General features: G+C 45.4%; 1 protein-coding gene across 4 annotated transcripts in view; it reads right to left on the reverse strand.

Moving 5' to 3' along the window:
- Positions 1-1295: 1295 nt before the first annotated feature.
- The window catches only part of FBLN2 (fibulin 2), a 56871-nt gene continuing 36771 nt past the window's right edge, over positions 1296-21395 (reverse strand). For 3 of the 4 annotated variants that reach the window (XM_077467472.1, XM_077467469.1, XM_077467470.1), the window contains 9 exons: positions 17378-17564; positions 17089-17226; positions 14959-15102; positions 12738-12866; positions 10132-10257; positions 7923-8039; positions 7718-7846; positions 7060-7183; positions 1296-5743 (listed from right to left, as the gene is read on the reverse strand). In XM_077467472.1, coding sequence (XP_077323598.1) covers positions 5386-5743; positions 7060-7183; positions 7718-7846; positions 7923-8039; positions 10132-10257; positions 12738-12866; positions 14959-15102; positions 17089-17226; positions 17378-17564 — 1452 coding nt within the window. In that variant the 3' untranslated portion in view covers positions 1296-5385. The remainder of the gene's footprint in view (positions 5744-7059; positions 7184-7717; positions 7847-7922; positions 8040-10131; positions 10258-12737; positions 12867-14958; positions 15103-17088; positions 17227-17377; positions 17565-21395) is intronic. The other variant, XM_077467471.1, reaches the window with a different exon arrangement.

Consider the following 21395-nt stretch of genomic DNA (forward strand, 5'->3'; position numbering starts at 1 on the left):
GACGGCTACAGCGCGGACCTGCTTTACTGCTTACCTGCTTCACGAGCGGCCTGCTCGCCCCCTGTGCGAGGCAGATTGTGGGCACTGATAGGTGGCACCGTGGGCACTGATGGGTGGCACTGTGGGCACTGATGGGTGGCATTTTTTGCCATATTTTAGGTGGCACTGGCAGGGGGCAGATGGGCACTGATGAGCTGTCCCCAGCTCGACGTGATCGGGACATCAGTCCCGATCACCGGCGGCCGTGATTGGGACATCAGTCCCGATCAGGGCGAGCTGGGGACAGCTCATCAGTGCCCACCTGCCCCCTGCCAGTGCCACCTAAAATATGGCAAAAATGCCACCCATCAGTGCCCACAATCTGCCTCGCACACACAGTGCTGCACCTCAGTGCCACATATCCGTGCCCATCAGTGTCATGTACCAGTGCCCATAAGTGCCCATCAGTGACGCCCATCAGTGCCCAGCAGTGCCACCTATCAGTGCCCATCAGTCCCATCTATCAGTGGTACCTATCAGTGCCCATCCGTGCCACCCATCCATGCCACCCATCCGTGCCACCCATCAGTGCCATGTTATCTGTGCCCATCTTTGCCCATCAGTGTCGCCTTATCTGTGCCCATCAGTACTGCCTTATTTGTGCCTATCGGTGCCACCTTATCTGTGCCTATTAGTGCCACCTTAACTGTGCCTATCAGTGCCCACCAGCGCCGCCTATCAGTGCCCACCAGAGCCGCCTCATCAGCGCATTTCAATGAAGGAGAAAAATGACCTGTTTGCAAAATTTTATAACAAACTATTAAACATGATTTTAAATTTTTTTTTTGCATCTTTTTTTGTTTGTTTAGCAAAAACTAAAACTCCGAGCTGTAATTAAATACCACCAAAAGAAAGCTCTATTTGTGGGAAAAAAATGATAAAAATTCATTTGGGTACAGTGTTGTATGACCGCGCAATTGTCATTCAAAGTGCATCAGCGCTGAAAGCTGAAAATTGGTCTGGGCAGGAGGGGGGTTTAAGTGCCCAGTAAGCAAGTGGTTAAGGGACAAAGGAATTTAAACTGGGAAAGTTGGCAAGTATGAGGAAGCTGCTTTGGACCCCACTCCAATGATGGGGCCCAGGGCAGCTTCCCCTTTTGCCCTGTCGTGAATAATCTGCTGGTCGTTGGGACAAAGTGGGCGGAGCAGTATTACCTGGGCACTGTTATCACATGACCCGCATTGCCTGGTACAGCTGATCTGTACATCTGTCCCGCGATCTCACGTCTCCTCTCAGACTGACAGGAAAAAAAAACGTTCCTTTATAACTTTTATTGTTGGGTTAAACAATGTTACATTCATCGACATAAATTAGAATAAATAAGACGTTCCACAGATGTGAGGCATGCCGGGAAGAAGCAGGATACGGGCAGAGCTGCCGAAACGACACAATGTAACCAATCCACACACATTGCATCCTCAATGGGGGTTTTTTTTTTTGTCATCCATTTTTGGACACGCTCAGTGATGATTGGCCGAGGAGCGACCACAAAAATCTCTGCATGTGTGGATGACAGTAATAGGAAGACATTAGAAACAGCGTGTTGTCTCTGTGATGTCATTGGTGGTTTTACATAAAGATAAGGCTTATCGGGGTTCTCCTTTAACCCCGAACATTCTAGATATGGGAAGAGCGATACTTGTGTTTATACTTTTCCAGGAAAAGGGGCTTATTAGTATTTGTATTTCATCACAAGAAGAATATAATGATAATGAACCCCCTACAGCCTCCACGCCCCCCTGTCCTTGTATAGCCCCCCTGTACCCTGTTGTGTTATTATCTGTGATCGGAAATGCCTTGGAATCCCTCGTTTTCTCAGATGCTGCTTTCTGTCCTCCCCCTCCAGTGCTCTGTGCTGGCAGAGCTAAGTAACAGCCACACCCCTCATTATAGCCACGCCCCTTTTCACACGTCCCCCCCACAGACCTAAATTGCAGAGGAAGAGCGGGGAGGTGTTTGACCAGAGAGGGGCCATGTCTGAGAAGGGGTGTGTCTGACTTTTTGAAGGGATGTGTCTGACCAGAGAGGGGGTTTGTTGGATAATTGAAGGGGCGTGTCCAACCATTAAGTGGGTGTGTCTGATCAGAGAGGGGGTGTGTCTGACCAGAGAGGAATCTTGGGAAGGCAGGAGATTGGCGCTGGGACACTCAGGGTTTTCCTAATGATATATGAATTTGACGCTAAAGGATTTCCACAGATTCCCTGACTTGTGCCTGAATGGATCTGAGATTAAAGCGCCACCCCAGGAATGCACCGTCCAGGTATAATATATATTTATTCTGATATAAATTAGGATAACTAGCTGCAGGCAGACTCCCCACTCTTCCTGTTCCATTTGCACCTGCTTTTTTGTCTAGTACTGATCATTCCCCATCTTTAAGTCCTAATGAAGGGGGAATGTTGAAGCCCCTGAAACGCGTTGGCTCTATGCCTTCTCCTAATTCATATTGGAATAATTATATACAGAATGAACTCCTGGTTGAGCTGGATGGACTGGTGCCTTTTTTCAAGCATCTAACTAAGTAACTATGATGTGACACTTTAATTCAGAGAGGTGGCCTTTCTAATCATTGAAGGGGTGTGTCTGACCATTGAAGGGGTGTGTCTACTCATTGAAGGGGTGTGTCTGACCATTGAGGGTGTATGTCTAATCATTGAAGGGGTGTGTCTAATCATTGAAGGGGTGTGTCTGACCATTGAAGGGGTGTGTCTACTCATTGAAGAGGTGTGTCTAATCATTGAAGGGGTGTGTCTGACCATTGAAGGGGTGTGTCTAATCATTGAAGGGGTGTGTCTGACCATTGAAGGGGTGTGTCTGACCATTGAGGGTGTGTGTCTAATCATTGAAGGGGTGTGTCTAATCATTGAGGATGTGTGTCTAATCATTGAAGGGGTGTGTCTAATCATTGAAGGGGTGTGTCTAATCATTGAAGGGGTGTGTCTCACCTATGGTTTCCACCTCATCCCTTTAAACACATATTAATTGTACAGTTTCTGTGGCTGATTGAGGTGATAATTAAACTCACTTGGTGCTTTATCTGCATTTAATTAGCCTCAGACCCCGTGTAATTCATATGTGTTCGGGTTTAAAGGGAGGAGGTGGCAGCTCTAGTCTGACCATTGAAGGGGTGTGTCTAATCATTTAAGGGGCGTGTCTGGCCATTGATGGGGTGTGTCTAATCATGAAAGGGGTGAGTCTGACCATTGATGGGGTGTGTCTGACCATTTAAGGGGTGTGTCTGACCATTGAGGGGTGTGTCTGACCATTGAGGGGGTGTGTCTGATCATTGAGGGGTGTGTCTGACCATTGAGGGGGGTGTCTGACCATTCAAGGGGTGTGTCTGACCATTAAGAGGGTGTATCTCGCCATTGAGGAGGTGTGTCTGACCATTGAGGGGGTGTATCTCGCCATTGAGGGGGGTGTGTCTGACCATTGAAGGTGTGTATCTGACCATTAGGGGGTGTGTCTGACCATTGAGGGGGTGTATCTCACCATTGAGGGGGGGTGTCTGACCATTAATAGGGTGTGTCTGACCATTGAGGGGGTGTATCTCACCACTGAGGGGGTGTGTCGGACCATTGAGGGGGTGTGTCTGACCATTGAAGGGTAGTATCTCACCACTGAGAGGGTATGTCCAGGGGCGGACTGACAACTCATGGGACCCCCGGGCAATAGGAGATTATGGGGCCCCCAGGCAATCAGACATTATGGGGCCACACAGTATACAATCACACACAGTATACAATCACACAGTATACACAGACATGTTTCTATTGACTGAGAAGGTAATGGAGAGGCGATCCGGCAGCTATAATCTCCGGATTTTTAGACCAAAAGGATGTTGGTAAGGGACATTTCAGAGACAGATGTAAAAAAAACCCCCAGATTTTTACATACTTTCCCTGATTTTACTGAGGCTGGCAACCCTGATGGGGCCCCCTACTGGCATGGGGCCCTCGGGCAGTGCCCGAGTGGCCCAATGGTCAGTCTGCCCCTGGGTGTGTCTGACCATTGAGGGGGTGTATCTCCCCATTAAGGGGGTGTGTCTGACCATTGAGGGTGTGTGTCTGACCATTAAGGGGGTGCGTCTGACCATTGAAGGTGTGTGTCTCACCATTGAAGGTGTGTGTCTGACCATTGAAGGTGTGTGTCTGACCATTGAGGGGGTGTGTCTGACCATTGAGGGTGTGTGTCTCACCATTGAGGGTGTGTGTCTCACCATTGAGGGGGTGTGTCTCACCATTGAGGGGGTGTGTCTCACCATTGAAGGGGTGTGTTTGAACATTGAGGGTGTGTGTCTGACCATTGAGGGGGTGTGTCTGACCATTGAGGGGGTGTGTCTGACATTGAAGGGGTGTGTCTGACCATTGAGGGGTTGTCTGACCATTGAAGGGGTGTGTCTCACCATTGAGGGGGTGTGTCTCACCATTGAGGGGGTGTGTCTGACCATTGAAGGGTGTGTCTGACCATTGAAGGGTGTGTCTCACCCTTGAGGCGGTGTGTCTCACCATTGAAGGGGTGTGTCTGACCATTGAGGGGTTGTCTGACCATTGAAGGGGTGTGTCTCACCATTGAAGGGGTGTGTCTCACCCTTGAGGCGGTGTGTCTCACCATTGAAGGGGTGTGTCTGACCATTGAGGGGTTGTCTGACCATTGAGGGGGTGTGTCTCACCATTGAGGGGTTGTCTGACCATTGAGGGGGTGTGTCTGACCCTTGAGGGGGTGTATCTCACCATTGAGGGGGTGTGTCTGACCATTGAGGGGGTGTATCTCACCACTGAGGGGGTGTGTCTGACCAGTTCCATTACTGAGTGCTGATTACTGGGTCGCACTCTGTTGCCTATTGGTCTGCGCAGCCATAGGCCGACATCCTGCAAACTTCTGGAATAGGAAACTGGAGGTGAGACTAAAAATGGAGGTTGTGAGGTCAATGTCTATCTGACGGGTGGAGTAGTTGTCGCTGGGAACAGATGTTGGAACCCTTCCTCGCTCTGTTGGTGTCCCCACAGGAGATTCCCCATCACTTCCTGTCCTCTACATATTGGTCAGCCTACTGAAAGGAAAGGTAGAGAGAATTGCAAGGCAGGTGTGTGAGAATTAACTTGCACCTGTTTCCAGAGTGAACTTAGTTGGGTGGAAGCTACATATGGGAGGAGTAGGCCTTGAAATCCCTGCTTGGAGTAGGTAGGTTAGTCGCAGCAATCTGGTGCCGTGCCGGCTGGAGATGAAGCCGGAGGCGCCATACGTCCCAGTATATGAGCTACATAGATAGTCCGTATTATCACTGAGCGCCCCTCATATATAACGCGGTACATGATATATCTCTAGGTGGCGCCATGTTTGGATTAGGAAGCGTTGGGTGTGATGAAGACGTAGATCCTGGACAGGAAGGTGGTGACCGTCCCCTGGCGGAACAGCTTCATCTCCACGTCCAGAAGGAAGTCTTTCGGCTTTCTGATTGGTCTCTGGAGGTAGAGGATTCCCGTGTACGGGTTGAATTTCCTGACGCTGAAGAAATTCTCCTCGTTCCCCTTTTTGATGTCCATGAGGATGTTGTCACCGGCGTAGGCTGGCGACGGGGCGATCCGGAAGATCTGTGCCGGGACCACCACGCCGGTGGGGAAGTTGAGGCGGTGGTAGGAGATCCGCACCGGCGTGTTCTGACAGTCCTGATAGTTGAAGCATTGGATCCGCTCACATTTCCTGCAAAATGAGAAATAGCAACTGCGGTGAGAACCGGGGATGAGGGCAGAGAAAAGAATGGTGGGGCTCCGTCACCGTGTAGACTGGATGGTCAAACCACCTAATGGTCTCCGCCAACTCTAGGGGGCTCTATCGGCGAGATCCCTGTGCTGAGTTCCCGGGTCTGTACACCCGCTGTGCCCATTATGAGGGGTTCCCACCATCCCTGTGCTGAGTTCCCGGGTCTGTACACCCACTGTGCCCATTATGAGGGGTTCCCACCATCCCTGTGCTGAGTTCCCGGGTCTGTACACCCGCTGTGCCCATTATGAGGGGTTCCCACCATCCCTGTGCTGAGTTCCCGGGTCTGTATACCCGCTTTGCCTATTATGAGGGGATCCCACCATCCCTGTGCTGAGTTCCCGGGTCTGTACACCCGCTGTGCCCATTATGAGGGGTTCCCACCATCCCTGTGCTGAGTTCCCGGGTCTGTACACCCGCTGTGCCCATTATGAGGGGTTCCCACCATCCCTGTGCTGAGTTCCCGGGTCTGTACACCCGCTGTGCCCATTATGAGGGGTTCCCACCATCCCTGTACTGAGTTCCCGGGTCTGTACACCCGCTGTGCCCATTATGAGGGGTTCCCACCATCCCTGTGCTGAGTTCCCAGGTCTGTATACCCGCTGTGCCCATTATGAGGGGATCCCACCATCCCTGTGCTGAGTTCCCGGGTCTGTACACCCGCTGTGCCCATTATGAGGGGTTCTCACCATCCCTGTGCTGAGTTCCCGGGTCTGTACACCCGCTGTGCCCATTATGAGGGGTTCCCACCATCCCTGTGCTGAGTTCCCGGGTCTGTACACCCGCTGTGCCCATTATGAGGGGTTCCCACCATCCCTGTGCTGAGTTCCCGGGTCTGTATACCCGCTGTGCCCATTATGAGGGTTCTCACCATCCCTGTGCTGAGTTCCTGGGTCTGTATACCCGCTGTGCCCATTATGAGGGGTTCTCACCATCCCTGTGCTGAGTTCCTGGGTCTGTACGCCCGCTGTGCCCATTATGAGGGGTTCTCACCATCCCTGTGCTGAGTTCCCGGGTCTGTATACCCGCTGTGCCCATTATGAGGGGTTCCCACCATCCCTGTGCTGAGTTCCCGGGTCTGTACGCCCGCTGTGCCCATTATGAGGGGTTCTCACCATCCCTGTGCTGAGTTCCTGGGTCTGTACCCCCCCTGTGCCCATTATGAGGGTTCCCACCATCCCTGTGCTGAGTTCCTGGGTCTGTACCCCCCCTGTGCCCATTATGAGGGTTCCCCACCTTCTCCAACCAAAACTTACATGTGTGAGACTTTTCGGTAGTTTTCTGGACATTCGAAGGACAGACACTTGTAACTCCCCAGAATATTGAAGCATTCTTCTGACCCTGAGCAGTTGTGTGTCCCGATTTCACATTCATCAATATCTGAGGAGAAGAGAATAATGTCAGATGAAGATTTTAATTGGCCAAATTCAGCAAAATACAACCAACCAACACCTCCGATCCTTCCCTGGTGGAGGAAGAGCCGCACAGCGTAAAGCTCTCGGAATTTTCACAGCCATCACAACTCTCCATATTATGTTCATTTCCTATGATTGTCAGTTCCATCTAGGGGCCATAATGGTAATTAATCTTGTGAAATACCCCAAACAGGAAAATACATTGTGGCCACTAGATGGAGCTGATGATCAAAGGAAATAAACATAAAAGACACATTGTGGGGATTATTTCCGGCGGCTCCTGTTGGTGTGTTCCTTTGCATGGACCAGTATTTTCCCCTTCTGATAAGTAAGGTAAGTCACCCCTCAGTGGCCAGAATGGTGTAGAATAACAATCACCAGGGCCGTCTTTAACGCAGGGCAAAAGGGGCAGCTGCCCCGGGCCCAGTCATTGTTGTGGGGCCCAAAGCAGCTGCCCCTTGTGCCCGCGCTGCTTGCAACTAGTTGATTGATTGGGTACCTTTGCAGGACAGCCCATTGGCAGTCATGGTGTAGCCATTCTCGGGGCAGGCACACTGGTAGCTCCCCGGCGTGTTGACACAGGCGAAGACGCACAGGGTGCCGATGCTCTGCTGACACTCGTCTATATCTGGAATCGGAGATAGAACATTTACCAAGGGGTTCCACCGTCTTTCAGGCAGGAAACGGATTGGATTGGTTGTTACCTTCACAGGAGAGCCCGTCGTCGCCCAGCTTGTAGCCCTCCTTGCAGTAGCACTGGTACGAGCCATAAATGTTGGTGCACTCCTGGTTGCACGGGTTCTGATCGCACTCGTTCACGTCTGCAGAGGAAGCATTTGTAAAATCAGGATGAAGGCTGAAATCCACCTGGGAATGAAGCGTGGGTGCTGACAAGGGGTCAATTTATGAAACATTCATTGGCCAAATGTTAGAAGCATTTGGCTGAAATGTTTCTGTATTATTTTATGATCATTAGCGCCATCTAGTGACCAAAATGCGGAATATTTTTGAATTGAGTTATTTCAGAATGTTATACCGCATTCTGGCCACTAGATGGAGCTGACTATATAGGAATTTACTTACTAAAAAAAAAAAACAAATAAGGGGGGGGGGGGGTGTTTTTCGGCCAGCTTGCACGAACACTTCTAACATTCGGCCAACAAATCTGTTATTAATGGACCCCCCTCAGTGCACATAAATCCCAACAATAAATATCTCTTATTTGCTCCTTTTTTTTTTGTCTGGTAAATACAACGTTATAAGCATTAGGTTATAAAAAAAGTTCAAAAATTACTGGCTGAACAGTAGCTGCTGCCACTGCTGCCAGCCCTACACTTACCCCATCTAGGTTGCACACGGGCAGCGTTCCTAAGAGGCACTTACCCCATCTAGATTACAGGTTGGCAGCGCACCTACGGGCACTTACCCCATAGGTTGCAGACGGGCAGCACTCCTACACGGCACTTACCCCATCTAGGTTGCAGACGGGCAGCGTTGCAAAGAGGCACTTACCCTATCTAGGTTGCAGGCAGGCAGTGCTCCTTCGGGCACTTACCCCATCTAGGTTGCAGGTGGGCAGCGCTCCTAAAGGCCATGTACCCCATCTAGGTTGCAGACAGGCAGCACTCCTACGGGGCACTTACCCCATCTAGGTTGCAGGCAGGCAGCACTCCTACAGGGCACTTACCCCATCTAGGTTGCAGGCAGGCAGCACTCCTACAGGGCACTTACCCCATCTAGGTTGCAGACGGGCAGCGCTCCTATGGGGCACTTACCCCTTCTAGGTTGCAGACGGGCAGTGTTCCTAAGGGGCAATTACCCCATCTAGGTTGCAGGTGGGCAGCGCTCCTACGGGCAGTGGCTTCTATTGCATCTTCTCTCCACTGCATCATGGTGGCTTCTGCAGTGCATCTCCTCCTAGGTTTCCAATAGGATCACCTGTCCTTTCAGCCGATCGGGTGACTGGTCTTCCTGATTGGCCAGGAGCAGGATCAGTGTGGCAGTGCTGCCCCTCCCCGAGACCACCCTTTTTTGAAGCCTATTAGAGCCCCTAGCTCTGATCACTTGCTCCCCCTCTCATTACAATCCATGGTCCGGTGTCCTGCATGTAGATCAGGGGGCCGGACGCACGGATGGGGGGGGGGGAGGTGCCCATGCACACCTAATGGAAGGACCGCCACTGCTGCTGATCCTGCCAGAAACTCAGCGAGTTTGTAACTTCCTGTGCGCTCTGCAGCCTTAACTCAAGTAGTGTTATCAGCCATGCCCAGGTCACCTCTGTGGACTACAGAACACCTCCGTCTATACAGAGAAGAGAGAGACGGTCTTTAGTCCTCTCCAAGACTCACTGCTGGGACAAGGTCTTTTGGGATCCAAGGCAAAATGCGTTGCCCCTCCATAGCAGCATAGGTTGTATGCCCTGCCCTTTTGTACTCCTCCTTCTGGTGAGGTGCCCAAAGCAGCTGCCTCTTCTGCCTACCCTTTGGCCTGGCTTTACCTAGGGTGACAACGCTGATGTAGACTTCCGAAATCCCTCAGACTGCTCCTTGAACCTTCATCTTGGACGCAGACGTAGAACTGTCACACAAGTGACACTCTAGTATTCCCCTGGGGGGGGGGGGTGGGGGTGAAGGGAGGGTGGAGGAGATGGACCAGCACAGACAGCAATGAGACACTCTCAGAAGAAGAGAGGGCGATGGCATGCAAGGAGGGGGCTGGGCTAGAGGACTGATACTTCCTGGATTACTTACACTGTCTACTTTTTTTTGAGGCTCCTTTCATGTGAATAAAAATGATTTATGGAAAGAAAAGATCTTAAGAGACCATTTAACACATTTGACTTTTCTCTGCTTATAAGAGCATTTTTTTAAATAATGGGTGAAAGGTTTTGATGCTACTGCTGGACACCATTACCTTCGCAGTGTCTCCCATCCTGGGACAAGCGGAATCCGGCAAAACAAGAACAGCGATAAGAGCCGACCGTGTTCTCGCAGGTGTGGTGACACAGGCGCCCCGGGTAGGTCCAACATTCATTTATATCTACAAAAGAAAAAGAATAAAATAGGGATATGCTGCAAAAATATAGTTGAAGATTTATTACGTCTCATCTGTAGATTTGCACTGTATATTTGAGAACGTGAAAACGACCAGAACCATTTTTTTCAAAGATCATCAAACCCACCCCCTGAGGAGCTCACAACGTTCTTCCTCAACCCCCGAGGAGCTCACAACGTTCTTCCTCACCCCCCGAGGAGCTCACAATGTTCTTCCTCACCCCCTGAGGAGCTCACAATGTTCTTCCTCACCCCCTGAGGAGCTCACAACGTTCTTCCTCACCCCCCGAGGAGCTCACAATGTTCTTCCTCACCCCCTGAGGAGCTCACAACGTTCTTCCTCACCCCCCAAGGAGCTCACAACGTTCTTCCTCACCCCCCGAGGAGCTCACAACGTTCTTCCTCACCCCCCGAGGAGCTCACAACGTTCTTCCTCACCCCCTGAGGAGCTCACAACGTTCTTCCTCAGCCCCCGAGGAGCTCACAACGTTCTTCCTCACCCCCCGAGGAGCTCACAACGTTCTTCCTCACCCCCCGAGGAGCTCACAACGTTCTTCCTCACCCCCTGAGGAGCTCACAACGTTCTTCCTCACCCCCCGAGGAACTCACAACGTTCTTCCTCACCCCCCGAGGAGCTCACAACGTTCTTCCTCACCCCCTGAGGAGCTCACAACGTTCTTCCTCACCCCCCGAGGAGCTCACAACGTTCTTCCTCACCCCCTGAGGAGCTCACAACGTTCTTCCTCAGCCCCCGAGGAGCTCACAACGTTCTTCCTCACCCCCGAGGAGCTCACAACGTTCTTCCTCACCCCCCGAGGAGCTCACAACGTTCTTCCCCACCCCCTGAGGAACTCACAACGTTCTTTCTCACCCCCCGAGGAGCTCACAACGTTCTTCCTCACCCCCTGAGAAACGCACAACATTATTTTTCACCCACTTAGGAGCTGAAAGCGTTCTTCCTTGCCCCAAGGAGCTGACAATGTCCTTCCTGACAGCCCTAAGGAGCTCACAATGTTCTTCCTCAAGTCCTAAGGAGCTCAAAGAATTATTTTTCACCCCCTGAGGAGCTCACAATGTTCTTCCTCGCCTTTGAGAAGCTGACAATGTTCTTCCTCACCCCCTGAGGAGCTCACAATGTTTTGCCTCCCTCCTGAGGAGCTCACGGTGTTCTTCCTCACCCCCTGAGGAGCTCACAACGTTCTTCCTCACCCCCCGAGGAGCTCACAATGTTCTTCCTCACCCCCTGAGGAGCTCACAATGTTCTTCCTCACCCCCTGAGGAGCTCACAACGTTCTTCCTCACCCCCCGAGGAGCTCACAACGTTCTTCCTCACCCCCCGAGGAGCTCACAACGTTCTTCCTCACCCCCCGAGGAGCTCACAACGTTCTTCCTCACCCCCCGAGGAGCTCACAACGTTCTTCCTCACCCCCTGAGGAGCTCACAACGTTCTTCCTCAGCCCCCGAGGAGCTCACAACGTTCTTCCTCACCCCCCGAGGAGCTCACAACGTTCTTCCTCACCCCCCGAGGAGCTCACAACGTTCTTCCTCACCCCCTGAGGAGCTCACAACGTTCTTCCTCACCCCCTGAGGAACTCTCAACGTTCTTCCTCACCCCCCGAGGAGCTCACAACGTTCTTCCTCACCCCCTGAGGAGCTCACAACGTTCTTCCTCAGCCCCCGAGGAGCTCACAACGTTCTTCCTCACCCCCCGAGGAGCTCACAACGTTCTTCCTCACCCCCCGAGGAGCTCACAACGTTCTTCCTCACCCCCTGAGGAGCTCACAACGTTCTTCCCCACCCCCTGAGGAACTCACAACGTTCTTCCTCACCCCCCGAGGAGCTCACAACGTTCTTCCTCACCCCCTGAGAAACGCACAACATTATTTTTCACCCACTTAGGAGCTGAAAGCGTTCTTCCTTGCCCCAAGGAGCTGACAATGTCCTTCCTGACAGCCCTAAGGAGCTCACAATGTTCTTCCTCAAGTCCTAAGGAGCTCAAAGAATTATTTTTCACCCCCTGAGGAGCTCACAATGTTCTTCCTCGCCTTTGAGAAGCTGACAATGTTCTTCCTCACCCCCTGAGGAGCTCACAATGTTTTGCCTCCCTCCTGAGGAGCTCACGGTGTTCTTCCTCACCCCCTGAGGAGCTCACAATGTTCTTCCTCACCCCTGAGGAGCTCACAATGCACTAGACTTACCGCAGTTTCAAACAGCTTCCAGGGACAAGTTCAGCAGAATCAGTGTTTTTGAATTTTGGATACAAATATACAAACTCCATGCAGATATCATTCTAAATGGGGACAGATACCATTGACTCCAGCTCTGATATATCACACCACTAACCAACCCACTAAGACAACATGCCGATACTTATTAGATATTAATAAATATATTTTTAAAATACAACTAATTTCTAGCTGATGAGAGTTAGATGATGGGTGTGCTCGGTGAGTGATCTGATCTTACCGATACACGTCTTCCTGAATGTGTCATAGCGATAGCCAGCCTTGCAGTTACAACGATATGATCCGGGTACGTTGGTGCAGGTCTGCTCCGCAGAACAGTTGTGGGTCCCAGTTCTGCACTCGTCAAAATCTGCAACAAAGAATATGATGAATGCTAAGACCAGATTCACACCCAATGCAATATGGGGGCATGCACAAACCACACCCCAAAACTCCCCAATGAGCCCCAACAGACCCCAATGGACTCCAAAAGATCTGTATTTTAGCGCAACATAATACACAGATTAGCCTAGTGAACAGAATCCTAGAGCTCCATCTACTGGACATGCAAATGATAGCTATGAATGTGCAAATGACCTGCCTAAAATAAAGAACCATTATTCAATTCGGACAATTGGAATCAAGTTTGATTTTATCCTTTTTTTTTTAATTAGAATTTTGAAAGACAGTTCCTTCTATACTATTCTGTTCTATTCCATTCTTTTCTATTCTACTTCTTTATTTTCTATTCTATTTTATTCTACTCTTGTTTTCAAATTTGATCTCGTTTTCTAAATCGATTTGATTTTTGGAAAAAATTGTGTTTTCTTATTTCGGATTCGTTTACGTTCCTTACTATTTTAATTTGGAAATTTGGATACATCCAAATCTCTGAATAATGAAAAAAATTTATCAGAATTTCGATTCGTAAAGAAACAAATTGCACGCATCTATCCATGACCAAAGAAGGAGGACTATGGCTGGAGGGCGGGAGGTCTATTACCATTTTATAATGTATTTATTTGTAGTGTTTGTCTTCTTCACTTTGACACAGTTTGGAACTTTGTAATTAAAGATGAAAATGATTTTGTAACTTTGTTGCAATGTTGGAATCTCTCAAACCTTTCTAGGATGTGTCCTTACTATCTATCCATCCATCTAATTATCTATCTATCTATCTATCTATCTATCTATCTATCTATCTATCTATCTATCTATCTATCTATCTATCTATCTATCTAATTATCTATCTATCTATCTATCTATCTATCTATCTATCTATCTATCTATCTATCTATCTATCTATCTATCTATCTATCTATCTATCTATCTATCTATCTATCTATCTATATCTCTCTCTCTCTCTATATCTCTCTATCTATCTATCTATCTATCTATCTATCTATCTATCTATCTATCTATCTATCTATCTCTCTCTCTCTCTCTCTATCTATCTATCTATCTATCTATCTATCTATCTATCTATCTATCTATCCTTCCTTCTATCTATCTATCTATCTATCTATCTATCTATCTATCTATCTATCTATCTATCTATCTATCTATCTATCTATCTATCTATCTATCTATCTATCTATCTATCTCCCTCTCTCTCTATCTATCTATCTATCTATCTCCCTCTCTCTCTATCTATCTATCTATCTATCTCCCTCTCTCTCTATCTATCTATCTATCTATCTCCCTCTCTCTCTATCTATCTATCTATCTATCTCCCTCTCTCTCTATCTATCTATCTATCTATCTATCTATCTATCTATCTATCTATCTATCTATTCCTCTCTATCTATCTATCTATCTATCTATCTATCTATCTATCTATCTATCTATCTATCTATCTATCTATCTATCTATCTATCTATCTATCTATCTATCTATCTATTCCTCTCTATTTCTCTCTCTATCTATCTATCTATGGCTTTTTTTCTTAAATAATAGGTGCTGGAACTCAACCATGACCCCCAACCCTGAACAGTAGGAGGGTCTTAAAGGGGCATTAAATACCAGGATTGCATTACAGAGCTGTCACTTGTAAACACAGAAACTGGACTTCTGTGTTTACAAGTGATTGTGGTGAGTAGGCACCAATGGGTTCAAACCAGAGGTGGTGGAACTGAGTTCCATCAAGTTCCACCCGAAAAAAAGCCCTCCTATCTATCTATCTATCTATCTATCTATCTATCTATGAATCTCTCCATCAATGTTAGGATGTTGGGAAGGGAGCTTTAGCTCTGGATATTGAAGGCCCCATATATCATGAATTTTCTCAGATTTATTCAAATATTCCGACACATAAAGTTTATTTTTGGTTTTAGAGATGATTCTCCTTTAAGTTGATGTTCTTCAAAATGACAAATTGCAGCGAGGAGTGCCGGAGACCCCCTCCCCAAGACCCCTTCGAAAGGAAACCTCAGATTTCACACTAGAACTCCCATCATCCTCACCGATGCACATGGTGCCGTTCCCGTTGGGTCGGTACCCGCGGTTGCAGTTGAGGTGTTTCCTCTGGCACACGTACGATCCCAGGGTGTTGACGCAAGTGAAGCCAGGCTTGCAGGGGGCGGGGCTCGCCACACATTCATTAATATCTGATAAAGAGAGAGAGAGAGGAAAAAGAAAATACTAAAATTCCAAGAAACTTTTTCTGAGATGGAAATTCAGATTTCATATTCTGAGTCTTCAAATAACATCCTCCCCCAATCCTCCATCCTGGCACAAATCGCCTCCAAAACTATACATGTGCAATTAATTTTGTTCCAAATTAGTTTTTTTTTAACTAATTTAGACAAATTAGTTCAATATCTGAATGAATAAAAACCTGTTTAACAAATTTTTACAAATTTTTATGAATATTCACAAATTCTAATATTTGAAAATTTGTATATTTGATAATTTGAAAATCGTAAATTCGAATATTCAAAAATTCAGAAATTCAGAAATTCGAAATTCGAAAATCCAGAAATTCAAAAATAAGAACAAAGATTCAAAAGAATGAAAATCTGAAAATTTGAAAGCCCGAAAGTCCTAATAATACTAACTATTAAATAATAGGTATTGGAATTTCCTTTCAAATTTGGCTATTAGTGAATGGAACGAATATTCGTTATTTTCGAATATTTGAAAATTCATAAATTCGTAAATTCAAATATTCAAAAATTCTGAAATTTGAAAATAAGAACAACGATTCAAAAAAACGAAAATTCTAATAACTATTACTAACTATTAAATTATAGGTATTGGAATTTCCTTTTAAATTTGGCTGTTAGTGAACGTAACGAACACAAATTTATCCGAAGTTACGAATTATGTGAAGTAATGAATGCTGCATCTAAACAAATGGAACATAACAAATTAATAATAATAAATAACAATATTAATAATCATAATTAAAAAAGTTTTATTATTATTATTATTTATTATTAATTTGTATTACGGATACATTCTTATTCATTACATTCACTAACAGTCAAATTTGAAAAGGAAATTCCAATACCTATAATTTAATAGTTAAGTAATTATTAGTTAATTAACTATTTTTTTAAATTTTCTGATTTTTGTTCTTTCGACTTTACTTTCTTATTTTTGCATTTTCGAATTTTCAAATTTATGAATTTTTAAATTTATGAATTTTCAAATTTATGAATTTTTAAATTTATGAATTTTCAAATTTATGAATTTTTGAATTTACTCATTTTCGAATTTAAGAATTTCGATCATAACGAATGACCCAATAACCCAAAAACGAATGAAACGAAAATGAATGAATTTTTCGGCAGTGCACACATCTATCCCAAACATCACTATTAACACAAATCCTCTTCCCCCATCCCTCCTCTCATGTGGCTCCTCTACGGGCAGCAGGGGGAAACATATGGTGCACAGGAAGGGTGATTGGTGTGGCATGGGGGGGGGGGGGGGTGAGTTACTGGAACCAATCGTCTGTATGGCTCTCTCTGCAACAACCAAAAGCTGGCAGGAGAGAGAAGAGAAGAAGCGGGCTTTCAGCTGCTGTAGACAGACCCATACAGGGGACCGGTCCTAGTAATTGCCTCCCCCCACCCCCCATGGCACACCAATTACCCTACCTGTGCACCATGTGTTTCCCCCTGCTGCCCAGCCCCCCTGTGTGCCCCCCCTGCAGCGTTGATCACCCCCTGCCCACATCTGATTCGCCTCGCTGCCTGGTCCCCCCTGCTGGCTTGGTACAGGAGGACCAGCGGCACCCCTTTATCCACGTCTTGATTGTCACTGAGGAAGAGATGGGAAATCTAAAAATGTTACATATATCTCTGGGACAGGAAGTGAGGGGAACCTTCCAGCGGGGACACCCATGCTGGTGAGAACTAAGAAAGATTTCCTTTCACTTCCTTTTGTGACTCCGGGGCAGGAAGTGAAGGAAAATCCCTCCAAAGGGACACAGAAAGCAACAAAAAAAAAATCACAAATCCATCCAAACAGATTACAAAAAACTTTGTCTAGAAAAAAGCATTAAATTTGATCAGTCTCTTCCTGAACTGGCCTGAGAGCCCACATTGGCATCACTGTGCCCCCCGATTCTGAGGACTAAAGGATACCTTGGCACACTCCCTCTTCCAGCAAGAACCCGGTCTGGCACATCACCTCCGGGACACAAACGAAGGATCCAGCCGTGTTGACGCAGCGCTCAGTTCTGGCGCAATTGTGAGTGTTCAGGGCACATTCATCCACGTCTGCTAATACAAGACAAAAAAAGATAGTTGTGATTTATAGCAAAACAGTTGTTCCCCTCCCCATCCAATCAGACTGTTCTCTGCCCCCAGGAACCAGGGCGCCCCCTAGGCAGAGGCCTTGGTGGCAACACTGGTCTGATGGGGGGCCACCTACCCTTGTCTGGGCTTGATGTAGGTTCCGGTTTTGGTGGGATCCTTATATCCGGTGGGATGAGCTGCTCTTCTCCGGTACAGCACAGGATCATCATATGGTTACAGGGGTAGCCCAGGTTCAGGTTGGACTCGCAGGAGTGACCCTCCTTCCTGATCTTCAGCCCCAGGGAGCAGCAATCGCAGCACAGCTGAAAAGCAAGAAACATCGGGGGGGTTAAAGGTGACAAAGTGCTCCCATGCAATTCAGGTTGGGGGAGCCCCTTATACACAGCGTTGGTTTACATTTACAGGGACTTCACACATTTAAAAAAAAAAGCATGACATGCAGAGTTTTACAGATGATGGCCGGCAAAATATTACTTCCCAAGATACATTTAATAAAAGAAAAAACTTTTTTTATTATATATTTTATATTATTTCATAATTTTTTATTATTATTTTAAATATCTTTGTTTTATATCTTTTCTTATTATAAATATTATATTAATATATTATTACTTATTTTTTTGTATTATTATATTAATCATTTTTTATGTTGTTTTATATACTTTTTTTATAATACATTTTATAATATTTCATCCTTATTTTTTTAATTATTTTATATATTTTTTATTGTTTTATATAATTTTTTATTATACATTTTATATTATTCAATCATTATTTATTTATTTTGTATTATTTATATATCATGTTTTTAATGTTGTTTTATATAATTTTTTTATTATACATTTTATATTATTTCCTCATTATTTTTTTAAATTATTTTATTTATCATTTTTATATTGTTTTATATAATTTTTATTATAAATGTTATATTATTTTATTTTCTATATCATTTTCTTTTATGTTGGTAATTTTTATAATACAGTTTATATTACTTTACTATTATTTATTATACTATTTATTACATTATGTATTATACTTTATATTTTATATATATATTTATATATTTATATATATATATATATAATATATTATTTATTATACTTTATATAATATATATATATATATAAATAAAATGTATATATATATATATATAATATATATACATTTTATTTATATATATATATATATCTATATATATATATCTATATATATATATATATATATATATATATATATATATATATATATATATATATATATATATATATATATATATATATATGTATATTTATTTTTTATTATAGATTTTATATCACATAATTTTTGTTATTTTTTTATATTGATTTATAAAATTTTAATATTATATGCTTTATATTGTTTTATTATTATTTATTTTAATTATTTTCTATTAAATTTTTTATATAGTTTTATATTTTTTTTACTATACATTTTCTATTTTATATATATATATATATATATATATATATATATAATTATTTTATATATATATATATATATATTGTTTTATATAATCTTTTATTATATGTTTTATAATTTTTTTTATTATTTTATATATTATTTAATATTGTTTTATATTTTTGTTTAGAGGAGGTCCTTCTTTTAGGGGGCCTGGTGTAATTGCTCCTTTTGCCCCCTTGGAAATCCCGCGCTGCATGCGCAGCTTGAACTTTATCCACATTCCGCCAACTTTCCCATTCTAGGCTTGCACAGAGTTAACTTTTTTCCCCCCAGGATGGGCAGAGAAGAAAATGTTCCTTATGGAGTTCCCACACACATCACCCTTCTGTGACCCGAGCAAACATCCAGAAAGGAATCCAGATGAAAATATTATATCCGTCGGCCAACAACAACAACAGTAAATTAGGGTCTTGTGTGTATATATATATATTTTTTTTTTATTTAAACTAACAGTGTGCCTGAGAAATGGGGTGTCACAGGGACGGGGAGGCTGGAGATCAGCAACTGCCAGAGATATAAAAATCCTGAAAGAAATATGGGTGGGAAGGAATGCTTCACTTTTCTGAAGCACAACGACCAACAACAACGGTAAACCAAGAGGAAGAAAAAAATAGATTTTCACTATACGACCAAATGTATGTGAACCCCTCAAAATGATGGAGTTCAGGTGTCTCCAGTGAAGGGTCCTGATAATCCTGCATCATACAAAGACATTGTAGACAATTGTGCTCTTCCAGCTTTGTGGTAACAGTTTGGCGAAGACCCTTTTCTGTTCCAGTATGACTGTGCCCACCCGGTGTACAAAGCCAGCTCCATAAAGACATGGTGTGACGAGCATGGGCCTGCTTCGTAAGGACATGGTGTGACGAGCTTGGACCAGCCCCATAAAGACATGGTTTAACGAGCATGGGCCTGCTTCGTAAGGACATGGTTTGACCAGTTTGGACCAGCCCCAAAGAGACATGGTTTGGCCAATTTGAAACCGGCTCCATAAAGACATCGTTGACAAACTCAGGGCTGATCGTAAGGACATGGTTTGACCAATTTGGACCAGCCCCAAAAAGATATGGTTTGACCAGTTTTGACGAGCTCCATAAAGACTTGGTTTCAGGGGCGTAACTAGAAATCACAGGGCCCCATAGCAAAATGTTGTATGGGCCCCCCCCCCCACCAAAAAAAATGAACTAATGCCATTAAACAACAGACTACCACACCCATGTGGCACAGTACCCAGGCAACGGCTTATATTAATTTTGAACAACAAAGTATGCAGTATACTGTATGCAGCCCCTGAAGGGAACACATTGCTGACCTCCAGGCCTTTTAACCAATTTCTGTTCTGTTATATAAAATGAAATATTTCAACTCACCATAATGCAAAATCAGTGGGATCCCTGAGCGTGTCACTAGCCATCATCGCCTGCCACCAGATGCAGATTGTAACTTGTCAAACGTTGCGGAATGTCACCTACCACATGTTGCGGATTGTCACTTGCCAAGTCACCTGCCACACATTATGGATTGTCACTTGCCACGTCCTGGATTGTCACTTGCCACACATTATGGATTGTCACATGCCACGTCCTGGATTGTCACTTGCCACACATTATGGATTGTCACATGCCACGTCCTGGATTGTCACTTGCCACGTCACTTGCCACACATTATGGATTGTAACTTGCCACGTCCTGGATTGTCACTTGCCACACATTAAGGATTGTCACTTGTCACATCACCTGCTACACATTGCAGATTGTCCACTTGCCACGTCGCCTGCCACCAGATGCAGATTGTCACTTGTCACACGTTGCAGAATGTCACCTGCCACATGTTGCGGATTGTCCACTTGCCAAGTCCCGGATTGTCACTTGCCACATTACCTGCCACACATTACGGATTGTCACTTGCCACGTCTCGGGTTGTCACTTGCCACGTCACCTGCCACACATTACGGATTGTCACTTGCCACGTCACCTGCCACACATTACGGATTGTCACTTGTCACATCACGGATTTTCACTTGCCACGTCACCTGCCACATGTTACGGATTGTCACTTGCCACATCCAGGTTGTCACTTGCCACGTCACCTGCCACATGTTACGGATTGTCACTTGCCACATCCAGGTTGTCACTTGCCACGTCACCTGCCACACATTACGGATTGTCACTTGCCACGTCCTAGATTGCCACACATTACAGATTGTCACTTACCACATCCTAGATTGTCACTTGCCACACATTATGGATTGTCACTTGCACGTCCCGGGTTGTCACTTGCCACGTCACCTGCCACACATTACGGATTGTCACTTGTCACGTCACGGATTTTCACTTGCCACGTCACCTGCCACATGTTACGGATTGTCACTTGCCACATCCAGGTTGTCACTTGCCATGTCACCTGCCACACGTTACGGATTGTCACTTGCCACGTCTCTGGTTGTCACTTGCCACGTTGCCTGCCACACATTATGGATTGTCATTTGCCACGTCATGGATTTTCACTTGCCACGTCACCTGCCACACGTTACAGATTGTCACTTGCCACGTCCTGGGTTGTCACTTGCCACGTCGCCTGCCACACATTATGGATTGTCACTTGCTCTGCCACTTTCCTGCTGTGTCACAGAGTCAGCCAGCAGATTATCAGTC

Source organism: Lithobates pipiens, unplaced genomic scaffold, assembly GCF_037356315.1.
Source record: "Lithobates pipiens isolate NorthernLeopardFrog02 unplaced genomic scaffold, aLitPip1_a1.2 Scaffold_56, whole genome shotgun sequence".
Lineage (NCBI taxonomy): Eukaryota > Metazoa > Chordata > Amphibia > Anura > Ranidae > Lithobates > Lithobates pipiens.